The sequence below is a fragment of the Colias eurytheme genome, chromosome 6 (assembly GCF_061535395.1).
Source record: "Colias eurytheme isolate Ceu_HAF_F1 chromosome 6, ilColEury1 Martin Lab GWU primary, whole genome shotgun sequence".
Classification (NCBI taxonomy): domain Eukaryota; kingdom Metazoa; phylum Arthropoda; class Insecta; order Lepidoptera; family Pieridae; genus Colias; species Colias eurytheme.
In genome coordinates, this window is record NC_142985.1 from 11,682,101 (window position 1) to 11,708,300 (window position 26,200).

At 33.4% G+C, this 26,200-nt stretch overlaps 3 protein-coding genes across 7 annotated transcripts in view; all 3 read right to left on the minus strand.

Annotated features, from left to right (window-relative positions):
* The window catches only part of LOC149908050 (uncharacterized), a 32,155-nt gene extending 27,284 nt beyond the window's left edge, over positions 1–4,871 (minus strand). The window contains exon 1 of one of the 2 annotated variants that reach the window (XM_090103180.1): positions 4,849–4,871. The gene's annotated coding sequence lies outside the window, so the exon portion shown is untranslated. Of the gene's footprint in view, positions 1–4,486; positions 4,793–4,848 lie in introns of those variants that run through there. The other variant, XM_090103179.1, reaches the window with a different exon arrangement.
* A 13,764-nt stretch (positions 4,872–18,635) lies between these two features.
* Chrac-16 (chromatin accessibility complex protein 1) lies at positions 18,636–19,875 on the minus strand. Its single transcript, XM_090103461.1, has 2 exons — positions 19,613–19,875; positions 18,636–19,528 (listed from the first exon to the last, which is right to left on the minus strand). The coding sequence occupies exons 1-2, from the start codon at positions 19,736–19,738 to the stop codon at positions 19,265–19,267; spliced, it is 390 nt and encodes a 129-aa protein (XP_089959587.1). The 5' UTR covers positions 19,739–19,875; the 3' UTR covers positions 18,636–19,264.
* A 1,881-nt stretch (positions 19,876–21,756) lies between these two features.
* Positions 21,757–25,698, minus strand: LOC149908054 (arginine kinase). Of its 4 annotated transcripts, none has more exons than XM_090103184.1 (3): positions 25,566–25,698; positions 23,444–23,622; positions 21,757–22,850 (listed from the first exon to the last, which is right to left on the minus strand). In XM_090103184.1, the coding sequence occupies exons 2-3, from the start codon at positions 23,607–23,609 to the stop codon at positions 21,949–21,951; spliced, it is 1,068 nt and encodes a 355-aa protein (XP_089959310.1). In that variant the 5' UTR covers positions 23,610–23,622; positions 25,566–25,698; the 3' UTR covers positions 21,757–21,948. The 4 variants fall into 4 exon arrangements, with proteins under 4 accessions (XP_089959310.1, XP_089959308.1, XP_089959307.1 ...); XM_090103182.1 differs by lacking the exon at positions 25,566–25,698 and adding an exon at positions 25,027–25,178; XM_090103181.1 differs by lacking the exon at positions 25,566–25,698 and adding an exon at positions 24,059–24,341.
* Between the last annotated feature and the right edge of the window lie 502 nt (positions 25,699–26,200).

Here is a 26,200-nt window from a genome sequence, read left to right on the forward strand (position 1 = left end):
TCTATTGAATCTAATCATTATCTACATTCTACATTATTTAGAAAAAAATCGACTAACCAAGTTAACCAAACAACATGGTGGTAACTTTGAATAATTTGCACACATTGAGAAACAACAATTGTGCAAGTAAGTAATATTATTTGAACATCCTAAAATAAGACAACCCTACACATTAGAATGTCCGGTGTACTTGGTCCAGTATGTCACTTTCCGGTCACGGTAGCCGGCACTTTTTAGTCGTGTGACAACCTTGAGCCTATCTCAAAACGAGGAAACATTATGCACTTTAAAACAATAGAATTAGGCTTTGAATTTGCTTAACTCATGTGTGAATAGGGGAAGATTACAGAGATTATAATATCAAACTGGTTTCTAGGTACATGAATGTTGTTTAATAAATTTAAATAGTAATGCCCCTTTGTAAGTAGAAAAAATATTCTCTATTGTGTGATGAAATTTCACTTTACCACATAAACCTAATTTCAACATTTTTTTATTAAGATACAACAATTCACATAATTAACTCTATTCAAATATAATAAAGATGAATATTTCTACTTACCTATTGCGTAAGTATTTATTTTTAATTTACTATTTTCTTAATTGGCAACATCTTTCCTTACAAGTTTTCATTTGTATTATCCGTAGTAATCTATACTAATATTATAAAGAGGAAAAGTTTGTAATTATGTATGTATGTATGGTTTTCACGCATAAACTACTGGACCGATTTCAAAAATTCTTTCACCATTAGAAAGCTGCATCTTCACTGAGCAACATAGGCTATATTGCATTTTCAAAAAAATTTGAGATCCTTGCCAAAAATGCAATAATGTAACCCAAGGTGTAAAAAATTCCTCAATAAAACTTCTGTCATCGCGTGCGCTGCGGAATCTATTGAAGATAGAACAAAAAAATGTTCTACGGTATTATAGAATGGATCAATATCTACAAGAAAGTCCGCGATACCATATGTCCATCTTCAGTAGTTATGTTACTACAACCACTTTTTTACGTTTTCAAAGTAAAATAGAAGTGCCGACAGTAATCAAACCATGTTATCCATAGTCCATACACATAATATATTAATCCTTATCCCAGTTTTATTATAGACTGTTTCAATACCAGCAAAATACTTTTTAAATGAAAAAAATTAGATATTCCATTCAAAAGATTTAATTTTTTAAAAGTGTCAATCTACAGAAAATAGTAGGTACATACTGTTCAATACAATGAGCAGGCCGTAGTGCGGGACGCGGACGGGATAAAGGTGATTTTCATGTGATAAAAAATTAAACCTATAGTCCGACCTATAGTAGACTTTTCACTGTCACGATATCGCTATCAATGCGGGTGAAACCGCAGGGCATTGCTAGTTATTGATAAAGATTATAATTATTATGTAGTTAGTTACCTATTGCTTGAGGATTATCAAAATTATTTTATTTATTTTAAATATATTAATAACATTACCCCCAATTAGGTATATTTCCTTGATTTAATATGTTATTAACGTAAAGTACCTTTTTATTTGTATAATTAAATATAAACTCAAACTCAAACATTTATTTATTCAATTAGACTTCTTCGAGAAGCACTTTTGAAACGTTTATACATATTTTTTACATATTTTACCTTTTATTTTATTTTATTTTATTTTTTGGCAAGAAACTCCATAGTTGCTCTTTTTAATCATATCAGATATATAATATAATACATAGATATTACTTATGCGAGTTTTCCTGGTAATTATTTTTCAATTGTTGTTTAAACTACAATAATTATATGATGATGAACACTTTGTTATACCTAGAATGAAAACTTGAGAAAATTACAATATAATGAGTTTAGAATAGGCGGGAAAATAATTATTGTATGACATTGCATGACACACATGACACATAACCTTCAAACTATCTTCAACTGAATGATTTTAACAACACGCGAAAAAAAAAATAACTACCTATTGTGATTTTCGGTTGACCTTTTTTTACAAAAGAACACGGAAAATATAGCTTTTTTTTGTTTGACACAGGGTTTCTTGCGTTATTAAGATTTTTTTTAAATATGTAGTTTAACGTTTAACAAATTCCTAACTAATTGAGATCTAGTAACACTCTTATTTGATTAGATAATGAAGTTACCTATTTTTTGTTCAACAAACTTATCTTACTTTCAATTTGGGAATACCTAGAACGTCATAAATATATAAGTAGTTACGTAAAATGACGATTATAAATCCTGGATACTTTTATCTATACCTACTACGTACATTCCGAACTCTCTCTCTCTATTCATAAAGCTTTCATACATTCTAATTACATATTATTGAAGTGAAACTTCTTTATCGGGGTTGGGAAAAAATTTAGTGTAACATTTTTTCGTTACGCGCCATCTTGTTTTTATCCCTACCACGCGTGATTGACGTATTTCTGTAAAGTTGCATATAGTTAATTATTTTTTGAAAAATAACGTCATAAACAAGTTTCACTTCTTACGTGTGTACACTAGTATACGCACACATTTTTTACATATATTGATTGTCAATACATATAATATTGCTTAATTAGGTACCTATCTGTACAAAAAATAACTCATAACTCAAGATATGTACATTGTACAAGTGTTATTTTTTACACTATACAGTTATATTATAAGGTCGTCGACTTCGTAAGTACCTACTTATAACTTATAAGTTCGCATTCAATATTTAATTATATTCGATTGAGTGCACACTTTTTTACGAAACCGAGGTAGGTCCTCATATTATGTAGGTCTAAACTCTAAACAACAAATAAAAAATGAACTTTTTATTAGAATTTACTACCTAAGTATATCTATTTAACGGTTACCTATCTTAATCTCGAATTTTAATATTCCGAATATCATAATCCAGAAAACGTTTGGACATTTTTTCATAACCCCGAATTTTAAAATTTCGAAGTTTTGTTTGCCATATAATCGCAACTCCGAATTTCATTTGCCCATTTCTTTATTTGTACGACGTTTTACAATCCAGACGAATGAATTCCAGACATACGAAATCTAAATGCACAAAATCCAGATGACCGTAATCCATATGCACGAAAGCCAGATTTTTAAAACACAAATTTTTGAAATACAGTTAATTGATATCCAGACAAACAATGTCCAGATTTTTGAAATTCCAATAAACGATATCCAGCAAAACGTAATCCTTCCAGGGGGACGCAGCACGAACCTAACCTGACCTTCTGAATAGATTTTAACACTTTAACCTTTCTGTAATGGGCAAGTAAAACAATAGCGAGTCGGTTCTGGCACTCGCCGGCCGCTGCCGCGGCACGCTCGCTTCGCTCGCTCGGCTCGTGCATGGGGGGTCACAGTTCAAACCTAACCTAACCTACTGAGTCGAATTTGATACTTAAACCTTTCTGTAATGGGCAAGTAAAACAATAGCGAGTCGGTTCTGGCACTCGCCGGCCGCTGCCGCGGCACGCTCGCTTCGCTCGCTCGGCTCGTGCATGGGGGGTCACAGTTCAAACCTAACCTAACCTACTGAGTCGAATTTGATACTTAAACCTTTCTGTAATAGGCAAGTAAAACAATAGCGAGTCAGTTCTAGCGTGGGGGTCGTAGTTCAAACCTAACCTACTGAGTCGACTTTGACACTAAAACCGGTCTGTAATGGACAAGTAAAACAATAAATTTACTTACTGACAATGTTTATTTTCAGTCGATAGTAATAGTATAATCACGATTGTATGGAAATCAAATAAAAAGATTATGAAAATCTGGCAATAGTTTATCTGTTATACGATTATATGGGAACCAAATAAAAAGATAATGAAAATTTGGCAATAGTTTATTTGGAAAATGGTACGATGGGAAACAAAAAAAAGTATTCTGAGAATCTGGTATATTGAGATCTGGATTATGAGAATACGGGAAACAAAAAAATACTTTTTAAAAATCTGGTTTTGGTGCATCTGGAAATTGATTCATCTGGGAAATTAAAAAAGGAATTTTAAAAATTTGTCATTCATTACATCTGTCTTTTAAAAGTTCTAACAACCGTTTTCGGGGTTTTAAGATTCGGGTAATAGAAATTCGAGTTTTTAATAGGTTACCCTATTTAACTTGTACATCTATGCAATTTTATAAAGAACCCCTTTAATGTATTAATAATTATTGACTCATTGCTTCTTATAATAAAATAATGACATGTTATGGTTTTAATTTTACAATTTATTAATTTTCATTCATATATAATTTAGCTACATATGTATCGTAATTTACATAGAAGGTGAAATATTTGAAACAACTACCTATGTCCTATACACTAAACAAAAAAACAAAAATAATAACAGGAAATACCAATGAATCATTTGGGTTGGGGGATTACCCCCAATTTCTAATAACTAAGTATTGTACATAATATATTAAAACTCAGGTTTTGTAAATAACCATAAATATCTAGTGATTAATATATTATGGTTTATCAAACCTTAAATATCTTGATGTCTGCTGATTCACAAAAGATTCAAACACTGATTAAAATTATTTGAACTAATTTTCCATAGATAGTCATAATTAAATCACAATTAAATAAATTCAGTTCCCTTAATTTTGTGAAGAAAAAGAGTCACCAAAATGTTTTCACTTTTTTAGCACTCGATTTTAAAAAGTCAGTGCCTAAAACGAAAAAAAAACAAAATTGACAGACGACAATTTCCCGCGCAAATTGGAATTATCTCATGACAGCGCGCCAAATATCCGAACCATGGCGCGGTCTATACTCGAATGCAGTTTGTTTTCATTGTCGAGCAGTTAATTATGTAAACTATTAAAAAAGTAAATTATGTTCACCTTGATTTTCTCGCAAATAGAAGCGGCGCAGCGCGGGCGGTGGAGAACAATAAAGGCTTTTTGTCGAAGTTTCCTGCGCTTGCGAAAAGGAAATCTAGGGTTTCCTTTAATTTCGTTTGCTCAATGTGTCCGATAGGAATAGGAATGTGTTACATATTGGCATTGCGTTATAAATGTCAGAATTAGGACTTGTTTAAAAAATAAATACTTACACATGTATAATGTATCTTTACTGTATAATAGAGTATAGACTACCTATCTATACTATGCGCATTAACCCACGTGAAAAATCAATTAGTATTTCTTTAGCTTATGTGTTATTCTTATGTAGGTACCTATAACCTGTAATCTATTATCTATCCTAGTTTTACGTGGAAGCGTAACAAAGATCCATGCATACTTACAAAGCGACTCTCTCAAAATTTATTCAGAATAGAAATTAGTCTTATGTTTTATCTTCATGTAAATATGTATAAGTATGTAAGTAGTTACTTGGATAAAACGAAAAATAAATAAATAAAAGAATTATCGCAAATTATTCATTTTAGAATATAATTATGCTTTTTTTAATAAGATTATATCTACCGACTGCGTACGCTAGCCTAGATCTTAGTAACTTACCTGACTTAGTGAAATAGTTATTACGTTAGAACGGGATTTCTGTTACGCTAGTTTACGTAACTGAGGGGCAGATCTATTAAGGAAGTGGCTTGTAATGGAATTAGACCTTAGGTAATCGGTTAGAATAATTTTTCGCCATTGCATGGAATATAACTAAGTCTACCATTTATATTTAGACAGTCAGTCATAATAAAACTAGTGATCTACAATGGCTTCGGACGTGGTTCATAAAGCCTATAGATTCTGATTGTAGAGAAAAATTATTTTTGAAATTGAAAAAAAAAAGGGTTTTTTATTATTAAAAAAGTGTAGAAAAGGCGAATTATTTGACGACATCTAGATAATATTATGCTTAGTATAGTCTTGTTACAAGAGCAATTGAGACAATCAATAATTATTAGTTACGAAAGTAGACAACAACTAGGTAAGTATCTAAATGAAAAGTTTTAAAAATAGTGGCTGTGAAGGTTCTTCTACTCACTCTGAATTTACAGTTTACTATTTGTAGTTTATTTATTATTACTAATTGTAGTTCTTTAATAGACATAATTTTAGGATACTCAAAAGTGAAACATATCTTTACTTGCCCTTGCCCAACCAACCTCCCCAGTAGTTTTAATATTCCCTAATATTATTATCCTAAGTTTCTAATATGAATATGATGCTATTAAAAACAAATTTGGGTCTCCAACATTTTGCAAATGTTATGCCTTTCTAATCCAGTAAATAGATGTATCTCACCTTGTTGTTGGTTTAAAATATCTCTAAAAAAAGAGGATTTCAACGCTTAGGTATACGATGTCGTAAGTGAATGGAAGCAGAAGTTAGAACAGCTATTGTTTAGCCCCGAAATTAATTCGAACTTGATTTTATTTTAGACTAGCGACCCGCCCCGGCTTCGCACGGGTGCAATGCTGATACTAAATACACTACAGAAAAACTGTGAACGTTGTAGGTATACAAAAAGTAAAAACATAGCGACCCGCACCGGGCGGCCGGCCGCGGTAGGCGGTACCGCCGCAAACGCTACGTCCCGCAATTTTTAAATCTGTAATATCTTCGAAAATCATACGCTGTAAAGGGCCATATAGATCTATATTAAATGAACAATGTGTTCAAGGTATTTAATTGGTTAAGGATTAATGCTGTATTGGTTAAAATCGCATCGAAAATTAGCCATTATTTGTCGTAAAATATAAATGACAAAAAAAAGTTATTATGGGTTATCCATAAGAGATAGACATATACCATCCCGGACTTTTCTGTAGACCTTTTCAATGTGTATAGTACTTAGTACATTATTTTGATAAAACTCGTAGGGTTCAGCCTGCGTTTGCAATGTAAGCGGAAAAAATGTAATTTTTTACGACATCACATTAGAAACCTCAAAAATAACAGTACTTCTCCACTATTTAATGGATGTTATTATACATATAAACCTTCCTCTTGAATCACTCTATCTATTAAAAAAAACCGCATCAAAATCCGTTGCGTAGTTTCAAAGATCTAAGCGTACAAAGGGACATAGGGACATAGGGACAGGGAAAGCGACTTTGTTTTATACTATGTAGTGATTTTGATTCAACTTCGATATTTAATTTTTACTTTGCAACCCTTTTCAGTTTTATACCCACATCGAATGGTGTCATCGTAGTTATAGATCATCATCATCATCATCATCAGCGCATATAATATGTTCCCAATGGTGGGATACAGGCCTCCTATGAGGGTAGATAGGTCATCATAGATTAACTTCATTTTAAACCTCAAGTCTCAACATTGCTGCATCAGATCGTGCGCTGTCCGTCTTCAATAGTAAGTACCTACCGTTTCAGTGTTCAATCAAATCGAACTCTATTGAATTAGATCTCGATGTGATCGGAAGTATACAGAACTAGAGAAAATGCATAAAATCAAAATTCAGTTTTTCATCAGTGACTTAATTCTGTATCCTCCTAAGGACCAATGGCCTCATATAAGTACATAAACACCATCACCATTACCACCCAAGGACCAAAAAGTTTTAACTAAATTACCAACCACCGTCCTCATCCGATGACAAAATCGAAAATTCGAAATATCTTAAAAAATACCGCGCTTTTCTGCCTATGATCACTGTGTAACGCGATTGGCTGAATTGAACTATTAGGTTTGGTAGGTAAATGGGTTATCCAATCACAGAATTTTAAAATACTTTAGTTCAAGTTTTTAAAATGGCTGGTCAACGTAACAGAGGTAAGTTAAATCGTTAATTATCATATTAATCTCTCACTTGATTTTCATTTGGTATTGAAAAATAAATAGTAAAAACTGTACAGGAACGTATTTTAATTAAATTTAACGAAACAATTCATATTGTATTTTTTAAATTCACGGATAATTTTTATGTGATCATGTGAGAACATTGGTCGTTACTTACAACATTATTTTCATTTTTTTTGTACTCAGTTGAAGACATTGGTAGTCAATGACTATAAAACATTCAATTAGTTAATAATTTATTTTGTTGTTTTACAGTAATTTTGAGTATAATTGTCCTGTTTTATGATTATAATTTATTTAAACTGTCAACAGGAATTACTATTGCAATCAAAATAAACAGTTATCTTCCTTATTTTTTCAGTTATTCGTGACGATTATAATATCATCGATTTCCTAGCCGACTGACGGAGATTTTATTCCTAGTGATGAAGACTTAGGAGACCCACCATTTGTTTCCAAATCGATTTTTAGTTAGCTCATTGATATTTCAAGTTCCTAATATTGTACTTCCAATGTTTTTATTTCCTTTTTTTTCATATATTCAGATAGTTTAGATATTTTATTACCTAATATGTAGTAAACTTACACATTTAGAATTTAAGAAAAACTGTTTTTAATTCTTTTGTATACTTTTTAGAGGTTATTGTATGATCTCATATGTTATAACATAAGTAAATAAAAAAATCTACAAGTAAAACCTAATTTTAATAAAAAAATTTTTGAATTCACTTAGGTCTGATGTGATCACATGGGAACAAAATAAAACGAGTTTTTTTTTTCAGAAATGTATTCTATAAGCTATATTTTACACAGATAAAAAATCCCACAAGTAAATTTTAACTCTAACAATAAAAAAAACAAAAAAATACCATTGGGTGGCAGGTCTGTTGTATTTTTATGTACTCAGGTGAGAACAATGGGTGGTAATGCAGAATAGGATTTTTTTAGCTTGGTCCTTAGGAGGGTATCTGTATATATATATTTTAATTTTAATGTAGCAATATGAATGCAAGCGGACACTGCATGCATTGCAAGTTGCAACCGTCACGAATCACTGCAGTTGTACCAACCGACGGAAACTTAGTACGTAATTGCATCTTCTGCAAGTACCTAATTGTAGTAGACTAGTATTTCAAAGATAAATTATAGTTAGATTGTGTCCATTAGCGCTGTGTGCTTGTAAGAACATAATTAAAGTGTCATTTAAATTTAATGGATTATCTTATTACGATACAGTTGCAAGAAGTAGGTAAATATAATATACTAGCGGTCCGCCCCGGCTTCGCCCGTGGTGCATATTTCGCAATAAAAGGTAGCCTATGTTCTTTCTCAGGGTCTAAATATTATCTGTGCCAAATTTCATCAAAATTGGTCCAGTAGTTTATGAGCCTATTTATTACAATCAATCAATCAAACAAACAAAGTTTTCCTCTTTATAATATTAGTGTAGATTAGCTTGGTATATAACAAACTTCAGGCTGCGGATTTTCTCTATAAAAACCATGTCTCCACATCAAAACTGCATGAAATAAATTAGAGCATTCATTATAGGCAACTATACCTACATTGATTAACATTTCACCATTTTCGCTCCTCGATTGGCTATATCGTGAAAATAGTGTCACCAATGCTACCCCCCTATGATTCTCTTTTGCATGAAATTCATGATAAGTACCATTGTAGGTATTTACTATTAATAACGGATGGGTACTGGGTATTCTGTAGCCCAACAATCAACATTAAACCGAGGCGAACGGCTTGTAACTTTAGATACCTTAAATATTATTTACAGCAGATAAATATCCTATACATATATTTTGCACAACAAAAAATATACGACATCACTAAGAACAATATAAGACTTATGACGACACTTTGGCTCCGTTTATTTTGCTCTAAGCTAATAAGTGATTTGGATATTTACTTTTTTATTTCTTAAAACAATGTTTACCATTTTCGCAATACATATTTCATAATAATGTAGACCAAGCTAGTTTAAACGACTCTGTTTTAGTAAGAAGAAAATAGAAAAGTTAGACTACGTGGTCACCTTGATATACTTTGTGCTCACGTATTATCCATTGTAATAATAGCTAAACGTTGTGGAAAATTACATATATGTTTTATAGTGCAAACGCAGAATATAGTCGTTTATATTTTCATGTATATTTCGAAAACAGAATTAAAACAGATCAACTCAGAAAATGATTTCATATAAGTCCCTGATTTACGAGATTTGTGGTTACAACAATATAGCAATAGCTAGGCTAGAAAATTAAAAAATATATATATATATATTAAAAAAGAATACATTTTTATGTCACCATATAGTTAGGCAGTTTTGATGTTATGATTAGCGCATTGCGAAATTACCTATATCTTCATGACCGGCCCACTCGGAATAAAGGAAGAATGGCTTGTAGAGCAGGGTATCTTTAAAATTATGGCGACCTACTTTGCTCGATACTGAAAGATCTCGACTAAAATCTCAGCTGCTTAAAATCCACTCATCAGAGGGAGATTTTTTTATCGGTTTAAATAGGAGCAATTACTTATGTATAAAAGTGAAGGCCCGTGTCCCCGTAGTGGGGTAAGGGGCAGATGCATTATTCATACATCTATTTCACTGATCGATTTTCTTTAGGGACAAGTAGGTGATCAGCCTTCTGTGTCCTGCCAGACCGAGACATTTTTTTTTCTTCGTCTCCACCGGGAATCGAACCCAGGACCCCTCGGTTTTACGCTCACGCGTCAACCACTGTACCAAGGCGGCGGTCAATTACTTATGTATAGTAGCCGATATTTACAGGAGGGTAGGGCCGATTTTAAAAGGAATTTTACTGATAGGTAGGTAAGCAATACATACCTTTAGGGTTGTGATGGAATAGAGATAAGAGATGTGATTGTACATAGTACATTTGTGTATAATCTTATTGCGTAGCTCTAGACTACTAATCTCAACAGAGATTGACCGCCATGGCCGAAATTCGCTCAGTATGTTATTACTTATTACTAGACATCGGATTATATGCACTAACAAAATGCCAAAATATGCATGCAAATATGCACTACAAAAGGCCGACATATGCACTAAAAACGACTGATATGCCTAAAATATGCACAATACAAAATCAAAAAACCTTTATTATTTTATATATTTAAATCAAAGATTGCACAAATATAGTGAAATTTTCATGAAATTTAGTATAGTTTTTGTGTCAATATACAATTAGGCATTTTTACTTAATTTTCGAGCGCAAATTTGTGAAGTTTGTCACCCGCGAGCCCAGTGTTGCAACCTTAGACCTTTCCGGGCTAAATCTAGCCCTTTTTTGAAATTCAACCCATGTTTTAAGTTTTAGGGTAATCTAGCCCTATTTTGAATGGCTCAAAATTTACTTAAAATGGAGCCCATTTTGTAATTTTTCGCCATTTTACCATGCCAAAATAGGGTTTGTTTACTCGCTGAGCGTTCTGATTGGCTAATAAAGGTTAGTCGACCAATCAAAACTCCCGTTACATAACGAAATATGCACGATTGGGGAAAAAGGCTAAAATATGCACTAACGCCGTAATTAGAGAGTTTTATGCATTTGCATATGCAAATATGCAAATGCATATAATCCGATGTCTACTTATTACAAATAAGGAGCTTTTATTTTAAAACTTGTGATTCAAGTCAATTATTTTGATTGCACTTAAAAAATAATCACCAAATTGGTGTGGCATGTGGTATTAGAAATAATAGTGTAGGTACTGAATAGAAGGCTCTAGAATAATAGAGCATAAAGATAATTTATGTCGTCAGTTGAACCTATAAGTAGTTAACCTCAAAAAGACCATGATCTCCATTTGTAGCCTCGACACTAACCTTCAGACACAATGATAAAATTTAAAATTGAAGCCATTAGCAAGAACTTCATCCACCTTCGGGAAGTGGTTTTGGCTCTATAATTAGACTTCAGAGTTAGGATGAACAATAAATTGTTACCACAGATAATATAATATTATACTAGTATTGATACCAGCTATCGCCCGATACCTACTACGAGTACTACGATAATTGATAACATTAGACCAAAGTGTGACCAATAATGTAAAACACAAAAGGCATCTTTCAAAAGATCATATTATGCTGATCATATTATCACTGATGGCCTGCTAAATATTTTCGACTTCTCTTTTCCACACATTATTATCTTAACGAACAGATAATAATATAACAGAATATACCCAGAGGAATGTTCAAAAATGTCTAAAAGTATTTGACACGGTCATAAAAGCCTACTTGTAATTAAAGATAATTTTATGTACCTACTTAAAAGTTTAGACGGCAATATTTCATAATTGATAAGTTGGGAAATATCATTGTAGGTAATCAAATCAATAATTGAGTGCAACACTCGATAAAAGCATGCAATTATTTAAGAGATAGTCATCGCACTTAGGCAAAGGTAGTTTTGTAAATAGTATTATTAAGTTTAACTCAAGGATGAAAATATAACTGTATAACGGTCAGTCCCTGTACGATTTTTAAGTTTTTTTTAAGTTTTTTTAAGTTTTTTTGGCGCTTTGCTTAACAACTTAGGGCATAAAGTAACCAATTTTTGCACTCCTAATAGTTCATTTACATATATCATGAATTCGTTAGATAATTTTAGTTTTAAGGAAAATAGTATTGTTATTATATTATACGGAGATAGTTTTAATTTAAAAAAACATGACATTGATATAGGATTTCAAAAAATGTTGAAAATTAGTAGTGAGACAAAATGCAAATTTATGTTGTGTACATTGCCATATTTGCCTGGTTTGACACAAAATCAAAACAAATTTATCTATAATATCAATTTAAAATTATATAATTTAACAAATCATCATAGTGATGCATTTATATATTTTGACATAAATTCTTGTATAAAATCTTTTTGTTTGACAAAGAATACAGTGTATCTGCCATCTAGATATAAGAGAGAACTTGCTATGTTAATAGCATATAAAATTATTAACCAGTCTGATACATGTTCAGTAGCAGACCATCGATCTACTATAATTTTATGTAGTAGTAATTATATACATCAACCTAGGTTAAGTGTTGATAGACAAACTAGCCCTAAGCTAGATTTAAACTAGTATGTAAGACAACAGCTAAGCAGCCTTTTTCCATTGTACATCAAAATATTCAAGGCTTGGCTAGCAAATTATTAGAAATAGAATTATTTTTAAATCATAATAGAATTAAAATATTTTGTGTAACAGAACATTGGCTTAAACAATGTCAGTTGTTAATAAATATTGATAATTATAAATTAAAAAGTATATATATACTTTAGGACAAATGCTATTCATGGAGGTTCTCTTATTTTTGTACACAATAGTTTAAAATGCAAGGAACGAACTGACATTGTTAGCCTTTCTGTAGAACGCACCATTGAACTGTCCTGTGTTGAGCTTGAGCGTTACATTATTGTTTGCGTATACAGACCTCCTTCCAGTGACTATAATTTGTTTGAGACAGTCATGGAAGAAATATTAAAGCGTTTAGGCAGGAGTAAAAAGAAGGTAATAGTATGTGGTGATTTTAATATTGATTTACTTTCACACACACAAACGGCAACACGAATAGTTAATTTGTTTCATTCATTTAATCTGTATAAACTTTTTGATGAGCCTACACGAATAACACCTACTTCTGCAACTTGTATTGATAATATATACTGTGATTGCAAATGTTTAGAAAAATATATTCTCAACACGCTAACTTCGGATCACTGTGGCCAGAAAGTAGTTTTTGAATGGGATTGCATACCTACATTTAAAAGAATTAATGTTAGGCCTATAACTAGAAAAGGCATTCATACATTTAGAAATAATATTGATAATAAACTACCTGACCTGAATAATCAATCCTTTCATAAAAATCCTTGTGAAATGTTTACAAATCTTTTTAAGTTCATTCATAGTGAATATGAAAAAATATTTAAAATTAAATCTTTAACTATTACCAAGGATTTACCATTCAGCCAATGGGCAACTCCTAGTATACACAGATGCAGGAACGTTCTTTACGAGTTATATGGTATGAAACAATATAACAAAGACTTATCATTTCTTAGTTATGTTAGAAATTATTCAAAAACATTTAAAAAAGTTTGTTTCACTGCCAAGAGTTTGTATATCAGAGACAAAATACGCAACTCTGACAATAAAGTTAAAACGGTTTGGACAATTATTAATGGTGAATTGGGCAAAATCCGATCAAACGATAGTACCATAAAACTTGTCAACTCTGGTATAGACTACAAGCCCGCATAGGACAAAAATATGGGTCAAATGAACCACCAGGGGACATATCTAGAACGATAGCAGAGCAAAAAATAATAAGATTCATCACTATGCCGTCACTTGTAAGCTGTCCAACTGAGTGCAGATGAGAATTGAAAAGTACAGGTAGACTCGGTAAATTTTGGTCATATATTTTTGTACGGCATTCTTAACCATCGATAGATCCATTAAAAATAATAAGAAACCGCTCAGTGCCGTACAAAAATGTGGGTCCACCAAGTCGGAATTTTTATTTAATTTCCGAGAGTTACCGGGGGTAAATTTGGTCATTTGACCATGTACGGCATCTGTGTCATACTATTGCTATACTGCTTTTAATCCATTATTCCGCAACGCCGTACAAAAATCATGGGGACAAGGGGAAACAATCAAGAGATGCAATCCCCTCTCTTTCCCCACTCCAGGGGGTCATTTGACTAAGTACGGCTTCGGTTCCAAAACATTATCTAGCACTCAAAAGTACTATTAAAAGCAATGCCGTCAAAAAATAATTGTTCTTTTAAATGTATACCAATAATCATCTTAATTTCATCGAATTCTTGATATAAAGAGCTGTAAGGTCATTTGACCCTGTACGGGAACTTTTTTTTTAACATGATATTGTAAAATTCAATTGTTGTATAGTATTGCCGTTCAAAAGAAACCGTTCTAAAAAAAGTTATAGAGAAATGCAAAACCAGAAATTTTGTTAAAGTTTAAACATCGTAGATTAATGAAATATAATAGTTTTCTACACTTTATCCGTTGTTTTAAATAGTATTAACATAGATAAATTAGGAAAAAACGATGCCGTACATTTTTGTGCAGACCACATCTTTTAGGCTGATGAAAGCGACGAAAGCTACAATTTTAAGAGTGCTTTATGGCCATTTGATACAGTACAGCATTAACATATTTTTACCCAACTACGGCAAAGCAAAAGGAGGGTTATGGTTGTTTACAGGTCATGTATGTATGTTCATCTATTCCCTCGTAAGTCGTAACTTCTTAACTACTTATCAGAATTCGACAAATGACATATCATTAGAGGCGTCTGAATTGTTCACTGGATAACCAACGACCAGCTAGCTAAAGGCTATATGGGGTTTCACAAAATCTAATGTGGCGCCCTCTAGCGGACAAAACATACAGAGTAAAAAAATAAAGTTAAGATAAATATGCAGTGTTTGGTATCATTTGAAAGCGCTTTACTTGTACATTTTGAATATGTATATATTACTAGCATTTGCTTGTGACTTTACCTGTATTCATGGACTGATTGCATATAATTCACATCTTTTCGTTCATAGCTTTTTTATTAGTTCATCAATTTAACAGAGTCCATTCCACCTGACTCCGACTTTCCAAGGTGATAATTAACCACCTCGAGCTTCTTAATATTAATGTATATTTATATTTTATTATAAAAATATAAAGCAAATATTTCGTTATATGGATTTTTTTCTTTTTCAGATTTTTCCCCTTTGAACCAACGAAAATGTACGGCACATGAAAAAATATTATCTATGCATAAAATACTTTAAAAATAAATTTATTTCGTGTTGTGTCAAATGACCCCCTGGAGTGGGGAAAGAGAGGGGATTACAACTCTCGATTTTTTCCCCTTGTCCCCATGATTTTTGTACGGCGTTGCGGAATAATGGATTAAAAGCAGTATAGCAATAGTATGACACAGATGCCGTACATGGTCAAATGACCAAATTTACCCCCGGTAACTCTCGGAAATTAAATAAAAATTCCGACTTGGTGGACCACCATTTTTGTACGGCACTGAGCGGTTTCTTATTATTTTTAATGGATCTATCGATGGTTAAGAATGCCGTACAAAAATATATGACCAAAATTTACCGAGTCTACCTGTACCTTTCAATTCTCATCTGCACTCAGTTGGACAGCTTACAAGTGACGGCATAGTGATGAATCTTATTATTTTTTGCTCTGCTATCGTTCTAGATATGTCCCATGGTGGTTCATTTGACCCATATTTTTGTCCTATGCGGGCTTGTAGTCTAGTAGGGTCATTGACAAAAGTGCTGATGTTGCGCTTGCTTTTGAAGATTTCTTTAGTAGTGTCCCTGCTAGTTTAACTAAGAATTTAAATTCGTCTTCAGCGCTTGCAGAGTCTTTATTGAGGGATCACGTTGCTGAGTGTAACAAATTATTTGAATTGCGACACGTGACTGCTGATGAAATTGTTAAAACTTTTAAAACATTAAATTTAAAAAAAACATGTGATCTCTGGGGTATGTCTGTAAATTTAGTAAATAATATCATAGAAAACATTGCCAATCAACTAGCGTTTATATTTAATCAGTGTTGCGACTGTGGTATTTTCCCTGATTTACTAAAGTTTAGCAAAGTTATTCCTTTATTTAAAAGTGGTGACCAAGAAGACAGTAATAACTATAGGCCAATTTCCATATTACCAACTTTGAGCAAAGTCTTCGAGAAACTAATTTTAAACCAATTAAATAGTCATTTTGCATCAAATGGTTTACTGCACGCCAAACAGTATGGTTTCACAAAGGGGCGCTCTACCACTGATGCCGGAGTAGCTCTTTTATCACATATATACAAAGCATGGGAAAAATCAAAGAATGCTTTGGGGATATTCTGCGACCTTTCTAAGGCTTTCGACTGTGTAGAACATTCCACTCTATTACGGAAACTAAATTTTTATGGTATCAAAGGCTTAGATCAGGATCTCATAGCTTCATATCTTCAGAACAGGGTACAAACCGTTGTCGTTAATGGAGAGAAATCTCGCGGTGCGCCGATTAACATAGGTGTTCCGCAGGGATCTATCTTAGGACCGTTTTTGTTCTTAGTGTATATTAATGACCTACCTTATTATTTGCAGGATATGTGTGAAATAGTACTGTTTGCAGATGACACCTCATTAATTTTTAATGTGGGTAGACATGACACAAATGTTGACGAAGTAAACTCTGCTCTTTTACGCTTATCCAATTGGTTTAATGCTAATAATTTACTATTAAATACAAAAAAAACAAATTGTGTAGAATTTATCCTCCCAAATGTAAAAAAGGTGCAAAGGAATATTATTTTAAACGGGGAGGTATTATACCCTGTGGAATCGACTGTTTTTCTTGGTTTGACATTAGATGAGAAGCTTCAATGGGGGGCCCATGTTACCACCACCGCTGCTAAGCTCAGCTCAGCTGCATATGCAGTTAGAAGAATAAGGCATCTCACCGATGAAGAAACGGCTAGATTGGTTTACTTTAGCTACTTTCATAGCATAATGTCCTATGGAATCCTGCTATGGGGCAGGGCTGCAGATATAGAAACTATATTTATATTACAGAAAAGAGCCATACGCTCTGTATATAATTTGCGTGCTCGAGACTCACTAAGAGATCTCTTTAAGAATACTGGTATCCTTACTGTACCGTCGCAGTATATATTTAATAATATTTTATATGTACATAATAACGCTTACTTACACACAAAAGTAGGAGATAGACATTGTTATGACACAAGAAACAGAAATAAAATTGAAATGCCATTATTCCGGCTAGCTAAAGTTAAAAATTCATTTATGGGCCAAGGTATACGCTTTTACAACAGAATTCCTCATAATATTAAAGAGTTTAGTAGTTCTACATTTAAATCTTATATAAAAAATGTACTTGTCAAGAGAGCCTATTACAGTATTAAGGAATATATGGAAGATAAAAACCCATGGAGGGTTGTCGCGTAAAAACCACAGGACAGTTCTTTGGTATATTATGATAATATATTATGATATTACATATTATGTAATTTGTAAAATTGTAAATCTGACATGATTAAAAAGAGCAACTATGGAGTTTCTTGCCGATTCTTCTCCGTAGATACTGCTTTCCGAATCGGTGGTAATGTTAAAAACATGTACTTAATGACGTTTCAAAAGTGCTTCTAGAAGAAGTCTAATTGAATAAATAAATGTTTGAGTTTGAGTTTGAGTTTGAGTTTTTTTAATTTGCATACAACCAATAAAACCTTTTATGCTATTGGGTAAGTCAAACCGAAATTATCAAAAACTAAAAAATCGGTCTAGGCGTATTTATTGACGGTGTACAGACTTACAAAAACAATTTATATAAATTGATGTAAACCCAAATATAAATTAAATATTGATTCGAGGCATTATCATTATTTTATGCCATCAAATTGCTTATAATTACTTAATTATATAGAATCGACAATCATTACAAATAACGTAACCATACTGAAAATATATCCACCCTGAGAGTTTTAAATAGCAAATGTTACAGTTAAAGATTTTACTACATATGTATTTATATGTGATACTTTCAACTAACTAGTTAAGGCATGAATGGATATAGCCGTCAACTTTTAGGTTAATTATATATTTTTCTTTCTCATTTATAACATTTGTTCAAAGGAGTAAATATTATATGAATTATGAAGTATGTATTCTTGAAATTAGTGGAGGAAATAGCGTCATATATGTATAAGGAGTTACGACGCTTTTCATCAAAGAAAGTGAAGATTATAATGAATGGGACAAAATAACAAATAAAAAAAGTTCACCAAGTTTAAAATTTATTTAAAAAATCATAACATTTTTTTGATGAATTGAGATTGGTTTCACGCATTACTTATAACAAATTCGATATTAATGAGAATGCATATACAAATCATTATTGTAAAAAAATAAATAATACAGTATAACATGCTTTATACTATTCCATTATGTATTTTAGCTCATCACAATTCTACTGGTTCAAAAAACGTTCATCTTACAAAAAAAATCTAGTATTTTAGGTAGTTGTTATTGCTTCAAGTATTATAAAATTGGCACACTGCTCAAAGCGCTTATGAAAATTATTTTATGGGCAAGGATTATTTTACAATATTCCAAGTGATACAGACATGGAAACTACAACAGGATTCTAGTATGAATATAAAACAGCTGTGACTTTTGTAAGAGTAAAGAGTAGATCATACACCAATTATATTAATAATTCATGTTTGATGATATTAATTTACCAATAAATTATTTGTATGTAACTGTAAACATATTTATGTAAGGTAGCATGGTGTGAAGAGTACAGTTTTCTATTTAGTCATATAAGTTAAGTATAACTTCCATTTCATTACAAATTCATACGTAACTAACAAATAACTTAATTAAATTATATTCTAGCTAATCCTAATGTCATTCTTGATTGTTATCTTCAGAACTTTCTTCGCTACTTTCCTCTTCACTTGATTCCTCACTGGAATCGTCAGAATTCGCTTTTGCCGCCTTTTTCGCCATTAACTCTTTAAATTGTCTAACTGTTATCTTTCTTGGTATGATTTCACGTAAGAAGTCCAACGTGTCGTCTTCTTGAACGACTTCAGCTATGTGCTTGTATTCAAGGAAGTTATTTTTGCTGTTTTTGAATGCTCGCTTTGCCAAGTCTGTTACGAACATTTCCTGTGAATAACAGATGATAAGTTTAAGTAGATTGATGTAAAATGTAATGGAATTTAGGGTTTGATAGTGTTGTTTGATACTTACTGTTACTTTTGTTACTAAATATAAGGGTTCAGCGCCAACCGCGTCTACTTCAGGGGAACTTTTCATAATAGTTTTAACTCTTGAGAGTGGTAAATGAAGATCTTTTTCAACTTTTGGTGTCGACATTGTGAAATGTATATTTTGAAAATTGGGTATCTAGAAACACTGAACTAATTTTTAATAAATAACACTGGCGCGTTTTGTATTTTTAAAAACAGTGTGATGTGTTAATTTGTAATTTCAAATTTGTATTTTGTCAATGTCAACGTCAAGAGTGTTGAAAGCTGTCACGAGTCACAGATAATAAAAATATGTCACGGGACACAGTAATTAGTAACAATAGAAAGGACCTCTGTGAAGGACCTAGTTTAATGCACGTTTAATGTATGGGTTTTTGTTCAATTTTCTTAATTTCTTATTTTTCTTGAGTTATCTGATAAGACTTCTCCCAGAATTTCCGATCGTAAATTATAAAATTTAAAGAAGAGCCATCTAGAGCCACTTTAAAGAAACTTAGAATTTATTTACAAAAATAAGATGGCGCTCTAGTTTCCATTAATAACAGCTTTAGCCTTTAGTTTGAAACTTTGAAACCTTAGTTTGAAACCGTCGAAAGTTGAAACTTTGTGCGTGAAATTTTGTGAGGATATATTACTACTCGACCAAGCCAACTAGACCCTTTTCAACTGTGACGTCACCCGCCCATGTCTCGGGTACAGATAGCAAAAAAAAAATATTAATAATATCACTGTTCGCTCTCCGCTATGAATAGTCTTATTTTTCCCCATTTCGAGGGCTGTCTATGAATAACAACACAGTAAAAACTTAAACAAATAACAACGAAAAACTTAACAGTCAACAACAAGCTTTAACGATTAATAATAAAAAGTACAGAAATAACTAGCGATGCGAAACGTACGAATGCGTCGATGCTGCGAACCGTACTAAGGCGAACGCGGTACCTGAGGCGGTAAGCGGGCGGGGAGGCCGCATTCCACCCGAGCGTCTAGTTGGCTTGGTCGAGTAGTAGGTATATTATTTTGTCCTTTCACGCAAAAAGCACTGAACGAGTTTTGATAAAACTTGGAAGTGCTGTAGCTTATTTAACACGATAATAATTAATAACACAATATAAGTTGTATACGTAGTATATTATTATTAGTCTGTGATATAAGCTATAGAAATACTAGCTTCTGCCCGTGGTTTCATTCCCGGGCGAAACCATGCGAAACAGCTAGTAAGTATGATCTGGAAAAGTCCTGAAAATTAAAAACATTATAATATACTATATACTAATGAAGTGACTGTAGTAATTTCCTTTTTCTGTTATAGGGGATAGTTTTATTTAACAACTACCTTTCCGCGCGCGGCTTCACTCGCGTTTTCAAATTAAACCTAGTGATATACAAATGTCCTGGAAACTTAAACTATCCAGATATCCTATTAGTCTATTACCTACATATTGCAAAATCTTAGCATATTTAGAACGATTTATGACCCAGGTGAGTAATGTACCTAGTTACGTCATGTAAAAATGTAAATACGCTACATATTTCATTCGAGTTTCAGATTACATTCTCGAAATATGAAATATAGGAAGAAATTAATTCTCGCAACAAATATTAATTCTCATTAAGGAATGCGAACCGAACGACTACTGAGTAGGTCATATAAGTTGAGTCATGTTTGTATAGGTAGGTCTCCTTAAGTAAATATTTTTGTGTCATAGTTTAATCGGAAGCCTAACAGTTTTCAAATATAACTTGATAATGGTTTTTTGTTATCTTAATACATTAATCTGGTTAAATGATTTATGAACTACTAGCGGTCCGCCCCGACATTGCCCGTGGTACATATTTCGCAATAAAAGGTAGCCTATGCTCTTTCTCAGTGTCTAAAGATTATCTGTGCCAAATTTCATCAAAATCGGTCCAGTAGTTTATGCGTGAAAACCATACATACATACATACAAACCTTTCCTCTTTATAATATTAGTACCTATATAGATAACAAATAACAATATAGCAGAGTTCTGTCGACTTTGTCACAAAAATATATTCTCTTTTTTATATTTGAAGCTATAGAAGTTCAAATCGTAGCAATTGTAGAATGTACTTATAATGGGTGATAAATAAAAGGCATCATTGTCTTAATGCTAGCTGTCTTTATTTTCCATTTCCTTATAGAAAATACTTTAATAAGAAAAACAGTATAATGGGCCGCCCGCGTGCCCGGTCGCCCTTACGGCGCCGCTGACTAGTTCGCCCGGCAACCCACAACATTCAATACTTATGAAAAACGATAAATACAAAAAATACTGATAGCGAGATCGAAGCTTACAGGGACTTCTCGATTTTGATCAGTTCAGCGATGCCGTCGTACATCTCCTTGACGGCGTCGTACTCGGTGAGTCCCATGCGCCTCTTGTTGGAGATGTCGTAGACGCCTCCCTCGGCCTCGGTGTGCTCGCCGCGGGTTCCGCGCACTTGCAAGTGGTACTTGGAGGCGACCTCCTCGAGCTTGGCCTTGTCGGCGGCCAGCTTGGGCAGCTTGATGTGCACGGAGGCGCGCACGGTGGTTCCCAGGTTGGTGGGGCAGAAGGTGAGGAAGCCCAGGCGGTCGTTGTGCGAGAACGGGATCCTCTTCTCGATGTCGTTGACGGCGGTCACGAGCCTCTTGTACACCTGCTTCAGGTCACCGCCCATCTGCATGGAGATGATGCGGAGGTGGTCCTCCTCGTTGCACCACACCAGGAAGGTCTTGTTCTCGTTGTGGTAGATACCACGGCCGGTGGGCCAGAAGCGGCAGGCGTTGGCGGCCTGGAGGAATCTGTCACCCTCCTTGAAGAGGAAGTGGTCGTCGATCAACTTCTGCTGGGTTTCCTTGGACATTCCGGTGAGTGGGTAGAAGGTACCCTTGAGTTCACCTTCGAGGCCGGAGAGGGTGGAGGAGACTTTGTCTTCCATCTCCTTGTACTGGGCCTCAGTTAAGCAGGGGTTGAAGGGGTAGCCCTCCATGGAACGGCCGCATCGCACACGGGTAGAGACGATGAATTCACTGTTGGGGTCCAAGTTTCCGAGGGACTCTACATCACCCCAGTTCTTGGGGGGGTGCTTGTCGGTCTTCTTGAAACCATTGTGGTAGTCTTCGATGATGGGGTCGAAGAGGTCAGCGAAGACGGTGTATGCCTCAGCATCTGGGGCATAGATTCCAACACCAGAGTCTAAGTTCTCAACACCTGAAACACAATAATATTCAATTAATATTTAAATCTTAATTAAAATTATTGCAATGTTATGTTACCAGATTCTTATTGGAATTAACAATCTTATCCATGAAAGTAAAAAAAAGAATAATTGTAAAATAATGCTCCTTTTTAAAATATGTAGGTAACTATAAAAATTATATTGGCATTATATTATTATATACTTAATGTGGTTGTGATAACCAAAGCTTGCCATCATATCAATACTTTTATCAGATTATGTATTGAACAATCATTTATCTATGACAAATAGTATTATTTATAGGTATAAATACTAATCCTGTGCTTACATCATTGCTGATACAAATAAAATTATTCAAAGTTGCAAAAAATATTAATTTATATTTTCTTAACAAGAATAAAAATACGAAAAAGCTTGCTTGCTCAAACTAAGTACATATATTAAAATAAAATATTTAAAACGTGAATCAGTTTTATTTGATAAATATATTTCATGATATTTTCGATCGATAGAGCGAAAATGTGTGAAAGTTGTATATAATATATAAAAATCGGAATTACGTAACTTTAATTCATTTTTCTAATAAGAAACACAAATCACAAACCTGACTGGATGCAATCCAAGAGAGTTGATCCGAAGGAGGTCTTCTTGTTCTTTAGAGCATCGAAAACTTCCTTGGTCAAGTACTTCTTCAGCAACGACTTGGAGTCGGAAGCCTGGAGTTTGCTGAAACCAGCCTCCAATTTCTCAATAGTTGCGGCGTCCACCATAGCTGCTGCTTTCCTGTAAAAAGAAGAAAGTATGAAAATTTAAAAAACGCATATTTTGAAAAGAACACGAGTATTCTTTATTTTCTTACGCTTTTAACGCAGCGCAAGTCGCTCTCGTACACATTTTTTAGTTAATAATTATTTAACTACGAATTATAATTTATAATAGTTATTCGAATAAAAAACCAACTAGACAGAAAATAGAAATAAATCAAATATTCGACGCCAAATCGACCGATTGACAGTTATGTCAAAATAAATTCAAATTTTTGGGAAATACCGCGCGTAGGGATGTGCTTTTCACGGGATTTTCCAAGATTTATTTTATATTTCCGGAATTTTTATTAATTAATATAAATATACATAATATGGAAACCACCCATTATAAAGGTAAGTATTAGTCATAAATGGGAATATTTTATAAAAGATTAGTTAGGAAAAATACACACCGTCTTATGAGGTAATACGCTAGAACAGCACCGCCACAAACCACAATGGGAATCGTGACTTTCAATTTATAATTCATGATGATTCGGAACTAAGTCTACTATGGGATGTATAGGGTCTAATAACTAGGAAACTATGAGATGTCACACACACGGAATGCCGAAGCTACAATAGCTCCTCGAACACACCCAAGAGGTGCTGGAAATTTTGTAGAATTACGTAATTTAGGCAGAGGTCGCTTTGGCCGCGCGCAAGTCGAACGTATTTGTAAGCTTACTGCGCAACGGTGCTGCTTGGCTGCGCGCAGCCGGTAGCCTCCCACTCATTACGTACTGGCGATCGTGTTATCGCAAGTTTCTTATTACCTAATTGTATTCATTTAAATTTGAGATATACACTCGTTAAAACATCGTCAAGTAACAAGTAATCCATTGTTCTGCGAAAAATTCGATTACGTAGCTCCTGTACCTACCTATGCATGTATACATTTGATAGGGCCGACACATACACATGCAAATTTTTATTCCAAGATTTAAAATTTTTAATTCTCGTATATTTTATACCGTTTAGCTTACAATTTAACAAATTAAATCTACTAGATCACTGTTTTTCTAAAAATCTTTATCTATTTTTTAATCACTTTTAAATCGTTTTTACTATTATTTTAAGATGAGCTGAGCTCTGATACAAAAATACAATTTTAAGTAATAATTACTAGGTTCCGATATAAGCATTAAAAGGTTTTAATAATAATATTTAGTTTATATCTAAGCACCTTTGCAATTTTCCTAGCAAAAGTATACCTATATTTTTAATAATGATGATTAATGATGTTGATGAATATCGCAATAGAAGATGATTTTATGGCGTTCTAGGTTAATAATTTCAGCTAGCTAGTTGATATTATAATGGATAATATATCGCTTTAGTCAGCGGGCATTGAAAATGAATGCCGGCCGGACATACGCACCCATCGGATTCATCTGCCGGTTTGTTTTCTTTATTTTCTTTCGTTGCACAACCACCCATTTTCACAATTTTTTATATGATAAAACTAGTGACTAAAACATGCACTAAATCACTAAAAACTACGGCAAATAAATAAAATTAACGCAGGAATCTAAATGCAATGATGGAATGATATTTTGTCCAAATGAATGTGTCTGTGTAGGGAGCGGCGAGGGCGAGGGGTGGCCCGATCGATTCCCAGCACGCACGCACGCGGATCACGCTTCCCGCCCTTCGGGAACCGCTTCAAAACTTTTCGGAGGGAAACCTACCGCTCTTCGATGACACTAGTTACCTTAGCGCGGTATATTTGAATGTAACACGAACTTTTCGAACCGCGGTATTATCACCTTATCAGAATCAGTACACTTGAAGTTATCGATGCACAATTTGAAACGAATTAAGTTGTCACTCAGTTATTGATATCGAAATCTTAAAGCGATGCAGTCGAACCTAGGATTGAGAGGCGGTAGGATAAATTAAAAATTGTCTACCGCTTACCTTGCACTAGTACAACCGTCAGAGTCGACTGCGAGGTGTAGAATGGTTGGTACGGCAGTGCGCTGAACGTTAAGCCTATTGCTTCCCGCTGCCCGCACCGCAGCCCTGCCGCTGGTGGCCTTGGCCTTGCTGAGATGCACAATGACTGCTTAGTAAGTCTGCACTTACTCTATTAATCGTTGTTCGATCCCCGATAATCGTCATATGAATGAAAGGATCGAATTACAAGCTACTAAGATCTCCTATCAATATTAATTCATATTCTCAGTATTTTATGTGCTTTATTCCGCCACCTCCACATCACCAAGAAATAAGAACGGGTTTTTATCTTTTCGTTATTATTTTATGTACCTATTTCCAAAATTGCGTCTGAGAAACTTTTACTTAATATACCTAGGGAGAAAGAAGCTCCCTTACCAAACTTTTGGGGTAGAAAACTTTTTAAGTTATGGGATACCTAGGTAATATTATTTTTGAACTAGGTATGTATTTTTATTTGAAACTACTATGCTGTTTTTACACCTAGTTTATAAAAAAAAACATATATTTTTTTAATATTTACATAGTTTTTTTTAATATTTCCTTTATTTTTTTTCTTGAGAATAATTATCTACAATACGATCTCATGGGACGAA

Excerpts from the sequence above, each read along its gene's own strand:
- Chrac-16 (XM_090103461.1), bottom strand. The coding sequence starts at position 19,738 with ATGTCGACACCAAAAGTTGAAAAAGATCTTCATTTACCACTCTCAAGA. Across the intron at positions 19,529-19,612 it reads ATTTAGTAACAAAAGTAACA|GAAATGTTCGTAACAGACTT; the intron begins GTAAGTATCAAA and ends TGTTATTCACAG.
- LOC149908054 (XM_090103181.1), bottom strand. The coding sequence starts at position 24,135 with ATGAATTATAAATTGAAAGTCACGATTCCCATTGTGGTTTGTGGCGGT. Across the intron at positions 23,623-24,058 it reads GCGTATTACCTCATAAGACG|GAAAGCAGCAGCTATGGTGG; the intron begins GTGTGTATTTTT and ends TTCTTTTTACAG. Across the intron at positions 22,851-23,443 it reads CTTGGATTGCATCCAGTCAG|GTGTTGAGAACTTAGACTCT; the intron begins GTTTGTGATTTG and ends ATTGTGTTTCAG.